Consider the following 15,954-nt stretch of genomic DNA (forward strand, 5'->3'; position numbering starts at 1 on the left):
CATGAGCACACATATATACTGCAAAGATGATTCTGATTTGCCCAAACTTCACTTTTTTTTTTTTTTAGCAAAATCCCATAGCTAGGATACTGGGGTCTGAATGGGGTGGCATGAGGAGGGGCCCTGAGACCTAAAAAGGGGGTGTTTTGTGAATGTTCTAGCAACACCACCCCCATGACTCCTTGACTCTTCTAGAGTCCAGACCCTATCTGACTACTTGTATTTAGACCCCAATCTGGGAACTATTTCTCACCTCAGGATTATGTAAGTGGCACCTTCCTGCGCCCACAGGATAATCAGATCCCAGGACTACATCCTGTTCCTCCCCTGTGGCATAGTGCCTAAGTATCATCAGACACATATAAGACAGACATACCCAGGCAGGGGCTGCCTATCTTCAAAAGAGATGCCACAGGCCCCAAGAGACATGACTTGTGACCTCCTTGCCAGGCTACTCCTCCTCTTACCCCTGGCTGCTCCTGCCACAGGAATTCCTCATGGCCCCAAATCTCCCCTTCGCTACTCAAGATTCCTTGACCCATCCAATGTCATGTATCTACGCTGGGACTTTGATATTGAAACCGAGATCATCACCTTTGACCTGCAGGTCCGGACAGCTGGTTGGGTGGGCCTTGGTATCACTAATCGCTACACCAATGTGGGAGCTGATCTAGTGGTTGGAGGTGTCCTGCCCAATGGGACTGTCTACTTCTCGGTGAGTCTAGGTGTAGATTCTCTTCTCCCTTAGAGATGAGGGTGACTTTTCTGGGGAGGGGTTGGCTCGAAGCCTGGCGCAAGATAAAAGAGAGACCTTAAAAATAGCTGGGCACATTCCATTAATATCAGGCTGCCAGTGTTATATCCACATTGGGAAATGGCAAAGGTGTAATCATTCAGTCAGTCAATAAACATTTATTAAGCACCTACTATATACCAAATGCTATATGTGGATTTTACCTTATATCCTTGAGCTTATCAGCTCTCATAGGAGCTTCCCTGAAGGTCCTAGCTTCCAGACCTAGCATTTCCAGCTGTACCTACTCTGGTACATTCCTGTGTATGTAAAGAAATATACACAGAAGATCATAGAACATTCAAAATAGAAGACATTTCAGATTTCATTTAGTAAAAATCTCTTCATTTGGCTGGTGAGAAAACAGATTCAGAGAGTTAAAGTGACCATTTGCCCCACTGGGAACCAGAAACTACTCAGTGGCAGTCAAACTCATGTCTTTCTGTTTATAACTGAACGCAACATAGTAGGAAGTGCATTGCACTAGAAGTCAAAAGACATAAGATAAATCACTTAATCCCTCTTTTTCTTCACCTAGAAAATAAACTTGAAATTCTTCTAGTTCTTCTAATTCTAATATTCTGTGATCTTTGTTTGCTTGGGGACAGAGGGAGACAATGGAAGAATACTTATTACAGTCACATGATTTGTGTTCAAATTCCATCTCTACCCTTTGCTACCTCATTAACCCTGGGCAAGCTAATTTACCTCCATGGGCCTCAATTTATTCCTGTTTAAAATCAGGGGATTGAACTCTATGATATCACATCAGTTCCATCCAAATCCAAACCGTAATATTTGAGTGTCATTTCCCTAGTATTCTCAGTATACTTTTGTGAGGAAGAAAGAACACAAGGGCATCATTACCTTTTACCTCAAGGAGCAGAGAAGATAGATATATATCTAGATGAAAAGTAAACATTCAACAAATACTGATTGAATGTTCATTGACTATTTATTAAATGTGAGGCTCTTTATTAGCTATAAGTTGTTCTTGTTTTTCAGTCATTTCAGTCTTGTCCCACTCTTCATGACCCCATTTGGGGTTATCTTTGCAAAGATACTGGAGTGGTTTGCCATTTTCTTCTTGAGTGACTTTGCCCAGAGTCATACAGCTAATAAGTGTCTGAAGCCAGATTTGAACTCAAGAAGAGTCTTCCTGATTTCAGGGCTGGCATTCTATGCACAATGGAACCACCTAGCTGTCATGTTAGCTATAAGTAGAGAAGCCATAATTTCGGACACTCAAATTTGTTATATATGGTCTGACAAAGGGTGTGTCTTTTGCATTAATTTATTAAAAGGGAACATCTACAGTGAAGTGAGCAGAACCAGAACACTGTACAGCATAACAGCAGTATTTTACTATGATCAGCTGTAAATGACTTACCTATTTTCAGCCATAGAAGGATCCAAGACAATTCCAAAGGACTCAAAATGAAAAAATGCTATCTACCTCAAGAGAAAAGAAGTGATGGAAACTGAATACAGATCAAAACATACTATTTTTCAATTTATTTTTATGTCTACGTTTTCTTTTACATGACTAATATAGAAATATATTTTTACATGATTGCATATGTATAACCTTTATTAGATTGCTTACCATCTCAAGGAGGAGGGAAGGGGGGAGGAAAGAATTTGGAGCTCAATTTTTTTTCACTATTTTTTTTTTGTGGGGCAATGAGGGTTAAGTGACTTGCCCAGGGTCACACAACTAGTAAGCATCCACTGTACCACCTACCTGCCCTGGAACTCATTTTTTTTAAATGAATGTTTCAAATTGTTTTTACACATAATTGGGAAATATGTGTGTGCGTGTATTTTAAAGGGACCTACAAGTCACTTCACCAATCTAGGGCTTAGTTTCCTGATCTGTAAAATGGGAGTATTGGAGTCAAATATTAAGATCACTTCCAGCTCTATCACTTATTATCTGAATGGTCTTGGGCAAACCACCTAATCATTCTGGGCCTCAGTTACCTCATCTATAAAATGAGAGTGTGGGAATATATGATCTTTGAAGTCTTGTGATGCAGTGAACAGCTTTACCCAGCTGCTCCAAATCAATTATCTTAAGATCAATAAATTATCTGAGTCCTTGGCTACTTTCTTTAAAATCAAGGTTCTAAAGTCAGAATGAAGAATACCTATAGGTATAAGGCATGATTTCTAACCGCAAGGGGCTTATAATCTAGTTTAAGATTAAAGACAAGTTTTGGTACACAGTATTACCAAATAATAAAATTAGTTTAACCATAACACATTAAGAGTATGGTGTTAGAAACAACCATTAAGGAGGAACAATCAAGCACCTTGGTACAGGTAGAAAGAGGTGATTATGAAGTCAGAGACCTCAGTTTTCTCATCTGAAGTATGAAGAGGTTAAATTAGATGACTGTTTTATTTTGTTTTGTTTTGTTTTGTTTTGTTTTGTTTTGTTTTGTGGGGCATTGAGGGTTAAGTGGCTTTCCCAGGGTCACCCAGCTAGTAAGTGTCAAGTGTCTGAGGCCAGATTTGAACTCAGGTACTCCTGAATCCAGGGCTGGTGCTTTATCCACTGTTCCACCTAGCTATCCCCAGATGACTTTTAATAAGTTTTCCAGCCTTCACGTCCAAATATTCTGAAACTCTGATATGTGTGTGTGTTCCTTGGGAAGTGTTTGCATGTAGCAGCTGTCAGCTGACTTAAGAAAGAGAGACATAGGCCCTACACTTGTGGATTTCCCCTTCTGATTCAGAGCCACAATCCCTCTGTCCACAGCACTTTTCTGTTGTTTTTTTCCACATGTGGCAGGACCAGCACTTGGTAGATGATGTCACCCTGGAGGCAGATGGGAGCCAGGATGCATCGCTGCAATTGCTGACAGAAGATGCTGTCTATACCACCATGCGCTTCTCCCGGCCCTTCCGCACCTGTGACTCACATGATGGAGACATCACAGTAATAGAGAAGAGGGCATGGGGGTATTGGTGGGTGGGAACCAATTTTCCCAATTTTTAAGCGAAAGGTTTCCTCTAAAGTCTCCTTCCCCTCAGAAACCTGGAGTCACCACCAAATCAGGTCAGAATCCAAGGCATTCTCAGTCTCTCATTTCTACTAGGGCTACTTTTCTCCTGACATTGCTCTAATCAGACCCTTCCATCAAACTCTCTCTTGAGCCCTTCTACAGGCTAGAGCCTCATATGTGGGAGGCACTATGGCAAAATGGAAAGAGATTTTGGAGTCAGATGACCTGGATTCAAATCCCAGTTCTATCTCTTTGTACCTGTGTAACCTTGGGCAAGTCTTTTTATACTTATAGCCCTCAATTTTCTCATCCAGAAAATGAAAAGATTATACTATATGGCCACTAAGTTCCCTTTCAGCTCCAAAATCTATTTCCCTATTTTCATAACCTGCTGAACTATGCAGCCTAGCTTCCTCTCAGGACAAAGAGTTCAGCGGGGTTAATTACAGTTATTCTTAGAAGGAAGGCTCCAGTATCAAGGTAATTAGAAAAGCCATCTTACAGAAGGAAGAATTTTAGCTGGGCCATCAAGGACACCAGAGAAGCCAAGAGGCATAAATGAGGAGGGAGATAATTCCAGGCATAAGGACAATGTCACAGAATCGCGCGGTATTTGGAGGTGAAGAAGTCTTAAGAAGACCCACTGGCCCCAAAGGAGTTCCTTTAGAAGGAAGCTGATAGGCATATGTCCTGGCATACAAAATGCCTCCAATGATTAATGCACGAATTGTCACTACCAATGACCTTAGGGTTCCTGATACTGACATCACTGTGTTTTGTAAGTGGAATATAGCCATGGTTCCTGTAATTAATGATCTAAAGAGAAAACCATATTACTGTCTTATAATAGACATAATAATGTCTCCCATAATTATAGCAACCTAGGGCTTCCAGCATGCTGTCATTGGAATGCAATGCAAGAAGTTCTCTGAGTGGCAAAGATGCTGAGGCTACTGGGGCTCTGGGCTCCAAGCTCCAAGCTCCAGTACAAGGCTTATCGAGCCACCATTGCCAATCATCACTCATCATTGCCACACCTAAGATATAGGTCTTATCTAGGGGTACAAAGTTCAGGACAAAAGAAGCACTAAAGAGCACTCTCAAGGGGATTAGGGAGTGACCTCTTTAAATCCCTCCCACCAAATACTGCTTACACAACAGCTCACCACAACGGATAGTTAGTAAGCCCTTTCATCCAAGCAAAACAGCCAACAAAAATCAGAAGAGTGATGCAGATTAGAATAAAGCTGAGAAGATCAAGTGTAAAGGAATTCTTCAGCTGAGAGCCAGATAAGATCTTAATTCTGAGAGAAAGAAGACACAATCTTAACAAGGAAGTCCTATCTCCAAAGTCTCTAGGAAAAGCAGAGATCTGGGACATGTTGAGTGAAATTCATATCTCCAGCTTCTTTCCCCATGGGTGTGTCTTCTAAAGAATGGGTACAACCACTAAGTAAGTCATTGAAGAAGGCTCACAGTATCAATTTCAGGAATTGTGTCTATGTTCCTCTACATGGAGAATCCCACACAGAGCTATCATCACCCATCACTCTTGGATGGAAGTTAGGTTAAATGTATATGGTAGTTGTGTTTATCTAAGTGTGTGATGGTTGCTGTTGAGGAGATGGCCCTCTTATTCCTCTACTGATCCTCAATTCCCTTTGCCAGAGTGACACAATCCGGGTCCTGGCAGCATATGGGCTAGATGACACAACGAGACTGGAGAGGGAGCGCACCTTTGTCAAGTCAATCTTCCTGCTGCAGATTGTCCATCCTGATGATCTTGATGCCCCTGAGATCTCTTACATCCATGACTTGGAGATCACTGATGTGAGAGACACTTCTATTTAAATACCTATGTCCTGGCCTCTACCGATCTTCCAGTTCCCCACCCCTAATCTTTCCAAGTTTCCTCAACACCACCTCTGGACCCAGAAAGGAGATGAGAGGCACATATAGGCATGGGGAAAGGGAAAACACAAGGGAACTATAAGAGACTAGAAATGGGAGATGGAGGAGTAAAAAGGATGCAGGGACATGGAGAACAATGAAAGTAAGAGAACTCTCTCATTTTTTCTTATTTATTCCTTAAGCAAAAACTCTTTGATTTCTAGGAATCAGATCTAGGACACATAGTCATTAAAGTATCAATGGAGATGGCATAAATTGAAAATAATTATTTTTCAGCTGATGAATGAGAAAGCAAAAGCAGTTGATAAACACTGAATATTTTAATTCCCCCTTCATCTCACAAACACACCTCCTCAACTCTCCTGTTATCCAATTGTAAAATTTTACTGAACTTTCAATTAACTTTTGGATTTCTTAATCCAACTGAATCTTCCCAAAAAGGAAGCCACATTTCAGACCAGTCAAGTTCCTTCTATACCTCCTAACCTATCACTCCCAAACACACATCCCAAGACACATCCAATCTCCTAGGAGTTAATCAAAAGTTGAAAGTCTTGGTTATAATTCAGGCTTGGTATGGTCTATTGGTTTTCTAACCTCACTTAGACCCTGCATTTCTCCATTTACCTGTAGAGGACCATAAGATCTATGACCATGGGATATGAAGCTAGAAGGGATCTTAGAGACCGTCTTCATTTTATAGATGAAGAAACAGATTCATAGAAAGAATAAATTATTCTTCAGAGAACGAACAAATAATATTTAGATACAGGCCCTTAGATTCAAAATCCTGGGTTCTTGTCATTACCTATGATATTAACAGAAAAAGGCTTATCTCCTGTTTTTCATTCTCTCTTGAGTCCCCCACTTTATCTCCCAGATCTTAGACATGTGCCCCCACCTCAAGAGAACAACTAAATTTCTTTGTGTATCTCCAACCCAGTTTCTCATCCCTGAAGATGACACGACTTATGCCTGCACCTTTCTTCCCCTGCCTATCGTCAAGGAGAAGCATCACATCTATAAGGTGAAGCAGAAGCGGTGAGGGTGAGGGTAGAGGAAGAGAGGAATACTAAGAAGAGAACACATGGAGAAAAAAGAGGCCCCCAAAACGGGGCGATCAGATCACAAGGAGGAGATTGTGCAATGGCTGGATGCTAGTAATGACTGAGAGGGCTAGTTAAATGTTGAGCTGGGTAGATTGATCCAGCCAGTAAGTAATTCTGATGTTCTTAAGTGATTGGGAGTATGCAATAAGGTAGGGGTGAAGGAAAAGTCAAGGGATTGAGGAGAAGTGAGGTCCTAGACCTGGCGTATAAGGAGAGGAAAGGGAATAGGCCTAGATTAAGGATATAGAGTGAGCCCAGGTTTCCAGATCCATGCATTATAATTTATAGGCCCATTTTATGAAAATACCATTTAACAAGTGATAATAGCCAAGTAAATTCTATGTAATGATTAATCACCACCAAAGAATGAAGAGCAGGACACATTTTGATATACTATAATCCCAGAACTTGATCCATTACAGAAGACACAATGCTTTCTAAGAGATATATAAGATAGGATCACTGTCCTCAAAGAGATTACTGTTGAGTAGTTCAAGGGGTAAGGCCCATAGACAAATAATTATCATGCAAAATAAAACATGATAGTAAATGAAAAAGCTGCAAATCCTAGTCTAAAAGTTCCAGAGAAGGAAGGAGGGATGTGGGATTTGAAAAGATGGATCATAAATAAGAAATAAAGGAATAGACCGACTAGGATGGAAGTAACACTCCCTATCATCTCCCTCTTGGTCCTTTGCCCCAAGTTTGAGCCAAAGCTGATCTACCACAATGAGACGATGGTGCACCACATCCTGGTTTATGCCTGTGGCAACGCCAGTGCCCTCCCCACAGGCATCAGTGACTGCTATGGTGCTGACCCTGCCTTCTCCCTCTGCTCCCAAGTGATCGTAGGCTGGGCTGTTGGGGGCACTGTAAGTCCGGGATGGATAGGGAATAGTGGGCTTGAAGGAGGGCGTGTAACTTAATTATCTAGGAGGCTGGGTAGATGGAGGAATTGGAGGGTGGGAGGAAAGGAGGGTACTTAGGGGCTAAAGTGCTTGGGGGAGGATCAGAGACCTAGATGTCTCCACTTAGCTCTCACCATTATACCTATGCCCTCCTACACCAGAGTTACCAGTTTCCAGATGATGTGGGCATTTCCATTGGCACTCCCCTGGACCCTCAGTGGATCCGGCTAGAGGTTCACTACAGCAATTTCCACAATCTTCCTGGTGAGAGGGTAGGGGTGAAGTAGAAGGAGCAACTGATGGGGGCAGGCTAATTCCTTCTGGGATCCTGGAAAGTAAGGGAGTGCAAGTCCCTGTCAGATATCTTTAGCTCTTCTCCATTTCCTATGTCTCCTGACCTTCCCTTTCCCTAACTAAACATTTCTCTGCCCATTTGGCAACTTGTCCCCTCCCCTTCCCAATAAGTATGCTTCCCTTTGGCCAGGTGTGTATGACTCTTCTGGGATTCGAGTTTATTTCACCCCTATCCTGCGCAAATATGACATGGGAGTCCTCCAGCTTGGATTTTTTACTTTCCCCATCCACTTCATACCACCAGGAGCAGAGTCTTTCATGTCCTATGGGCTCTGTAGGACTGAGAAGTTTGAGGAGGTGAGGCCAGGAACATCTCCCTACCTTTTCTCTTCTCTCCTTGAAACTCCAGTACTACCCTTTGCCTTCTAAATCGTCCCTCCCTACAACCCTACCATCACCTTTGACCCAAAAACTTTGAATAGAATAAGCATTCTGAAAATCTGGTGTCTGAAGATGTCTGAGGAGCAAGAGGAGAGTAAGTAAAAGGTATATGGATAGTGGGGAATTCTGCAGCCAAATTAAGAGCAGGGAATCATAGGGAAGGAAGGAAAAATCTAGGAAGGGGTAAGCATCACTGAGAAACCAAAGTTAAATGGGTAAGAGCTATGTGATCAAAGGCAAATAAATCATTTCACCAAATAGAGCCTCATGTTCTTCATTTGTAAAACAAGGCTCATGAAAATACAAATTCGTTTTGAGGAAAGTGATTTTAAGCCTTAAAGTTCTGTGGAAATGTGAATCATTATAATTATACCATAGAATTCTGATAAAGGTGGCAACATAGCAAAGAGCCAGAATGATATAGGTTCAAGTCCTGCTTCTGACACACACTAGCTGCGTGACCCTGGGCAAATGAATTAACCTTCCAAGTTAGATAACTCTGAGGACCTAACTTGTGGAATTTTCTCATCCAGGAAATCTGCACATCAATGAAATCGTAGGTCCAGTTCTATTCCCATAGAATTTTACAGTCATTAGGGTCCTTATATATCATCCAGTTCAACCTTTTCATTTTATAGATGGGGAAATTGAGGTTGGAAGGAATAAGATGACTCACTCATAATTATACACAAGAAGTTAGTGCCTGATCCAGGTTAAAAGTCCCACTTGGGGTTGAGTTTCGGGAGTCAGATTCCCTTCTCCCTCCATGTCGCAGATGAATGGGACTCCTGTGCCTGACATCCAAGTTTATGGTTATCTTCTGCACACTCACCTAGCAGGGCGGTCTCTGCAAGCTGTGCAATACAGGTAAGGAGAAGAGGTTGTTTTGGCAACACAGGCTTTCTGGAACTACAGTAAAGCTCTTCTGTAATGTCATTGTGAGGATGGGGATAGGCAGAGGAAGGCTTCTGTAGCACAGACTAGTGAGATTGGGGGGGATGCACATTGAGGATTAATGTAAAGGGAAGACATTGAATTGGGATGGAGAGCCTATTTACTATTTGTTTCATGGGCAGGAAGTGTCCCTGGACTTCCATAATACTTCCCCTGACCTGCTTTCTTGTCTCTGTTGTTCTCATGTTTTTATCCCATCCCTTTCCTTTCCCACATTCCCTCCCAATAGGAATGGAAAGCAGATCAGGACTATTTGCAAGGATGATGCTTATGACTTTAACCTACAAGAGACTCGAGACTTGAAGGAGCGTGTACCAATCAAGATGGTGGGAGCCTTGGGGATGGAAAAGGGAGGGGGCCAAGTAGTTGAACTATAACCAAGGGTCATATATGATTCTACCCTAAGCAAGCTCTGACTGCTCTTGGATTTCTTATTATCCCTTCGCATATCTGACTTCCTTCCATCATATTTCATTCTGAGCAGGGAGATGAATTGTTGGTGGAGTGTCACTACCAGACCCTTGATCGTACCACGCTCACCTTTGTAAGTGCCTTCCAGAGCTGTAACTAGAAATCTGAGAACCTGGGGTGAGCATCACTAAACATGCCAGTTAGACAAACTGCTATTAAGGGGGAATCTCTAAGAGGCAAAGGAGGGGGTGGGAGATCCCAGGATATTGCCCTGTGGTGAAAAGATGGTGATCCTGATGCTGAAACCCTGGGACACCTCAAGGCCACTATTGGGGATGGCAGTGCTTACAAGGGGAAGAGCTCAGCTGGATTGCAGCCACCATCCATAGTGTGGTACAATGGAAAGAAAGGATCCCAGAAGTTGGAGGACTTGAGTTTGGATTCTGGGCCCGCCACACTTACCATTTGTTTGACTTTGAGCAAGTCACTTAACCCTTCTTGTCCTCTGCTTCCTCATTTATAAAATGTGGGGTTTGGACCAGATGGTCTCTAAAGTCTGTTCTAACTCCATGATTCTAGGATTTGGTAACTTCTTCATTTAATTAAATATTTTATTAACTAAGTGTTAAGCTCAGTTGTTATTGTCCCTTTAAAAGTACTACCAGCCCCTTCTAAAGTTCAGTACTGCAGGACAAAGTCTTTGTTACCTTACCCTAATAACTGTATAATATGTATATGTATATATATATAATGTATGTATATAGACATATACAGATATATGTGTATATATATGGATATACGTAAACATTATATGTGTGTGTGTGTATTCATGTATAGGACTAAATCTGAGTGCCCCCCCCATCCCGCTTTCTAACTCCTTCAATTATCTAATCATTGAGAACAACCATTAGTTTTCTCCTCCATAAAATAAGGAAATTGGACTCAAAGGTCTCTGAGGTCCCTTATGTAATCCAGTAACTCTATTATCCTGACCACTACATCATATGCTTTTCCCCAGAGACTTTGCTGCTTCATATATCTAGGATTAGAGATTGGGGACAGTGAGTATTGGATTTGCCAGTCCACTGGTCCTATTATCATGGCTCCTGGAAGTTGTGGCTACTGCATTAAGAAGGATTCATTGTGCTAACATTTAGAGTTGAAGTAATGAGGGATGAGGAGGCTCTATAGTAGAGAAAAAAAGAGAAATTGAGTTCTCCTGGAGGCTTCTTACTTCATCAGAGCTCTGCTTTGTGTGTTTCTGTCTCTGCCTACCTCTGTCCTCTGTTTTTCTGTCTTTCTCACTCCTACTCCAGGGTGGTCCCAGCACCATTAATGAGATGTGCCTCATCTTTCTCTTCTACTATCCTCGAAACAACATCTCCAGCTGCATGGGCTATCCAGATATCGTCCACGTGGCCCATGAACTTGGAGAAGAAGCATCAGAGTAAGTATGCCTGGGAAAGGAGGATGAGGAGGAAGAAAAAGAGAAGTACTCCAAGAGCTAGAGACCCAGAGAACTTCTATTTGGGTTGCCTATATTCTCTTAGCTGCTCTCTCTATCTCTCTTATTACCAGTATCTTGAAATTCCATCACTAGATAAGGATTTTGTGTACGCACCTGTCAGCCAGGTAAAATAGATGAAAATAATTGGATCTGAGAGACATAATTATTACATTAGCAGCATAACAAATATATACTTCTACACGAATTATTCATGTCTACAGCCTTCTCATATACCATTGATTTAAAATCTTTATTTTCTTCAAAATATTTAAATAGTTCTCTACATATCCAGCCCCATATCTGTCTGGTTTTGTATATCTTTCTCTTCTCCCCATCAAACTTCCTATAGTTTTTTTATTGTGTCTCAACAAATAAATGCATGTATAATTTCTGCAAATATAAATCTCTAAAAGAGGCAGCATGGCCATAATGAATAGAATTTTAGCCTTGAAAACAGAAAATCTGAGTACAAATCCTACCTCTGACACTTACTAACTAGCTATACACCCCTGTACAAATTGTTAAAACTCTCTGTGCCTGTGGTGACTCCCTAAGTCTTACACACTGATTCATAGGCTGTTATGTTGTTGGTCCTCCTTCATTCTCAAAGAGGATCAATACCATCACAAGGGTGATGTCTTGACTTGTGTGTGAATTGGATTTAAGTGAGGCAGAGCTGGGCAAAGTAATTACTCTCCCTCTCTCCTCCAGAGTATGTGAAAGGGGTTCCCCCCACACTAGAAGTTCCTTATCATGTGAAATCACACATTCTGCTCATTGCCCAAAGCATTCATTGTTTGGAGGTGTGATGGGGCTAGGAAGAGAGGATTCCTATCTACTTGTTGTTCAGCCCTTTAAGTCATGTCTGATTCTTCATGTCCCCATTTGGCATTTTCTTGGCAAAGATATTTGAGTGGTGTACCATTTCCTTCTCCAGCTCATTTTACAGATGAGGAAACTGAGGCAAACAGAATTAAGTGACTTGCCCAGGATCACACAGCTAGTAAGTGTCTGAGGCTGGATTTGAACTCAGGAAGATGGGTCTTCCTGACTCCAGATCCAGTGAACAGTGGATACGCTGTGCCACCTAGCTTCCCCAATTTTCATCTTATCATCTGCTAAAAATATCAGTTACCCCTAAACAAATGCCAGAAGCTCAACTGAAAGTTGTAATCATTATTTTACCTGGCCAGTCTTAGTCTTCATGTTAACACATGTGACTTGACTTATTGGCCAGGAAATACCTATGTGCCATCGAGAATACCATTCCATAGCTTTAAAACCGTGTGCCTCTATTAAAAGTGCTATCTGTGTCCTTCATGGTTGCTTCCCCAGGTGTTCTTCCCTAGGTGGACGTCAAGCTTGTCTATCTCTGGCGATGGTTATGACTAATGCCCTTTTCTTTTCCTTTCACCTGATGTTTTCTCCCTTTTTTATTTCATGTCCCTTTTCTTCATCATTCTTTTATTCTTCACCTCCCCTCCCCATCCACTCCCTTCTTGCAGCTCCATGGAGGGCATGATGGCCATGAATAACGTTGAGTGGACCCCAGAAAAAATCAAGAAGGCTGAGAAAGCCTGCAAGGAGGCTGACCAAGTGGTGGTAATAAAGACTATTGATGTGAGTGACCAAGTGGGACGTCTCTCTCCCCTGAGGTTTGGGGTAGGGTGGGAAGCCATGAGGATGAAAAATGAGAGTGAGAAGGAAAAAAAGGAAGAAAAGGACTTGGTAGATGGGAGGCTAAGGAGGTTGGGAAGGGCTAAAGAAAGGGAAGGGAGCCGAGCCAAAAGGGAGGAAAGGAGAGGGACACTGCAAGGATGCTTTTTGCTGCTTTCCCTAGTGGACATGGGAGGGAAGGGTGAATAGTTCCTTCAATGAGGAGCATGCGCTCAGCTAGAGCATGACTGATTTGCTGAGATCTACTTAGGAAAAAGGGAAAGTGAGGACAGAGGAGAGAAGGCTCCCTGCCTCCTCCTTCTCCCAGCCTCCACCTTTCTCAAGGTCACTTTTCCCTTCCTCTTTGTCCCCAGGAGCTGGTGAGGAATCAGACAGGTCACATTCCAGACATAATCCCTACTCCCCGGGGACCTTGCTTGGAGTCCTCAGGGGGCAAGGTAGAGCCAGGGGACAAGACCCTTGCAGGCTTCCGAGCTGCCCCTCCAATCCACTCTGGTTCCAGTCCTACAGTCCCCTTAACTGCTCTCCTGCTCCTACAGGTTGTCTTGTCTTGGTTTCTGGTTTCCCTCCAAGGTGCAGTCTGAGGCCCACCCTGAGACTCCTATGCTTAGGACCATATACATAAAAATCTCCACTGACCCTGCACAATTCCTCCTCCACCTTTCTCTCACAAAAAGCTTTCCCCTCATACCACCCCTGATTCTGACAAGGAGTGACAACCCTCCCAAAACCTGAGCTTGGCTTTTATCCAATAAAAGTTCTGAAATGATGAAGATATGCCTCATAAAGCCTCGGGATTTACTAGCTGGAAGCTGGACATTTCTTCAATAAATTTATGATAAGAGAATGAATTGGGGAAGTTATCTTTGTTCTCCTAGTGGAAGGGCATATTAATTTAGGAATCATGTTAAAAATCATTGAGAACTAAACCAGGTACAGCCAGAAGAACACTTAAAGAGAGGAAGAGGAAGGCAGGGCCTTTCTCCTCTCTTTATATAGTCTGCTGAATGAGTGACTTCTCTTAGCTCAATCACCAGTCATCTTCAACACAAGACAGAGTCACAAGGACATATAGGGGGACATTCCAAGCAACCTCTGGCCTCATACGTCCTTTAGCAAGGTCTAGAGAAGGCAGCCCACCACAAATATCTAGGGTGTATTCTCAATCCCATCACCATTCTACATACCCTGGATATTAAGAAGGCATCTAATTTAATGAAGATTTCATAAGTAATCACAAATGCAGGAAAATTAAAATACACCCTCTTATACATAAAGTTCATTAAGTCAAGGTCAAAGAACAGCACAATAAAGTCTTTAATTCTTTCTCATAGATTCAGATTCAGACTAATGCTTTAAGGCAAGGCCATCAACTATCTTTGCATAATTCACAGGTATCTGTGCAGACAAAACAGAGGTCCTTAGCTTTGGAGCCATTATCTTATTGGGAGATAGAAAGGGGGGGAAATATGTGTGTATAAGTATATATGTTTGTATATAATATCTAATATACATATATAAGATGGGAGCACTCTCTTGAGCCTTCTTGGATCATAAAAGCCTTGAAGGTCCATGGCAATAGTTGTTAAAACAGGTACCTTAGGGCATCAGCTACTTTGAAACCAGAGAATTTCCAACCAACCTGCAAAGCCCTGCCATGCTTAGTGCTGTTGGATTCCAAAGGCCCTTATTGATATCTCATTAGCATCAAAGCCTATATACCACCTCTCATAGAAACCCTTTCCTGATCTCCATAGTGGTGACACTCTCTCCTTCCACAAATTATCATGTATACATCTCTCTTTAATGAAAAAAAAATAAGTGGAAAAGGACGTATGCAAGGGAAAGAGAGGAAGATCCAGAGAACATAAAAGAAAAGGACTGGATGATCAAAATGGATCATGCTTCACACCCTCTCGCTCCCAATGACTCCATCCTGCGCTCATACCCCACTGAACAGATCTGAGGCTTCCCCCAACCTACTCTGAAGCCTCCTGACCCAACTCCTGTACAACATGCATGATATCTGGCATGCCTTGGCAGCTGGAAATGTTATTTCAGGGTGATAGAAAAGGAAGATCAAGCACATTTCATTCATGGTGCTTGGCCACCCTAGGAAGGAAAAGAAAGCAAGAAATAGGAGATGGGTCTCTAGTTTCCTAGTGAGATGAGTACAGTAACCAGTCCTCTCTTTTATTCCCCATTGACTCTTAGGATGTTCCATTCTCAAGACTATAATAGCCATAGAACACTTCTCTTTAATAACAACTTTGGGTTCACACCTGTGCTGAATATGTCTGGCCACCTAGCTTGAAGTCATTTGGGTATTCACATCATCATGTGAATGGAAAACAAAGATACATTCAACTCTCAATTACCCATGACAGTGCTAGGGAACAATAGCAAGGGTATTCTAAAGCCATCATATAATTCAAACACTATGTTTATTATCCTTTAAAATACATTATGAGTCCCACAAAGCAGATTTGGCTTCTTATCTCATTCATTTCACATTAATATTGAAATGACCTTCTAATGGAATGGGGAGGTGAATAAACATTTATTTAGAACCTACTGGGGGACAGGTAGGTGGGCCAGTGGATAAAGCACCACCCTGGATTCAAGAGGACCTGACACTTGACCCTTACTAACTGTGTGACCCTGGGCAAGTCACTTAACCCTCATTGCCCCGCCAAAAAAAAAAAAAAAAGAACCTACTATTCTCCAAGCATTATGTTAAGTACTTTACAAATAGTATTTCATTTATCCTCCCAACAACCCTGTGAGGTATATGCTATTATTATCTTCTTTTTAAAGTTGAGGAAACTGAGGCAATAAGAGGTTAAGTGACTTAGCCAGAGTATCATAGCTAGCATGTGTCTGAGGCCATATTTAAACTCATGTCTTCCTGACTCAGGACCTTTTTTATTGTTATTGT

General features: G+C 42.0%; 1 protein-coding gene across 1 annotated transcript; it reads left to right on the forward strand.

The window, feature by feature from the left end:
* Positions 1–427: 427 nt before the first annotated feature.
* On the forward strand, positions 428–13,600 carry LOC122727508 (putative DBH-like monooxygenase protein 2). Its single transcript, XM_043965081.1, has 13 exons — positions 428–715; positions 3,591–3,737; positions 5,473–5,634; positions 6,659–6,742; positions 7,529–7,696; positions 7,894–7,996; positions 8,217–8,383; positions 9,243–9,334; positions 9,651–9,747; positions 9,906–9,965; positions 11,149–11,279; positions 12,845–12,959; positions 13,370–13,600. The coding sequence occupies exons 1-13, from the start codon at positions 428–430 to the stop codon at positions 13,598–13,600; spliced, it is 1,845 nt and encodes a 614-aa protein (XP_043821016.1).
* Positions 13,601–15,954: the final 2,354 nt, after the last annotated feature.

This window comes from Dromiciops gliroides, chromosome 5, assembly GCF_019393635.1.
Source record: "Dromiciops gliroides isolate mDroGli1 chromosome 5, mDroGli1.pri, whole genome shotgun sequence".
Lineage (NCBI taxonomy): Eukaryota > Metazoa > Chordata > Mammalia > Microbiotheria > Microbiotheriidae > Dromiciops > Dromiciops gliroides.

Bases quoted from the DNA above. Each gene is read 5' to 3' on its own strand.
- LOC122727508 (XM_043965081.1), top strand. From the start codon at position 428: ATGACTTGTGACCTCCTTGCCAGGCTACTCCTCCTCTTACCCCTGGCT. The intron at 3,738-5,472 runs GTAATAGAGAAG...TCCCTTTGCCAG, and splicing joins CACATGATGGAGACATCACA to AGTGACACAATCCGGGTCCT. The intron at 5,635-6,658 runs GTGAGAGACACT...TCTCCAACCCAG, and splicing joins ATGACTTGGAGATCACTGAT to TTTCTCATCCCTGAAGATGA.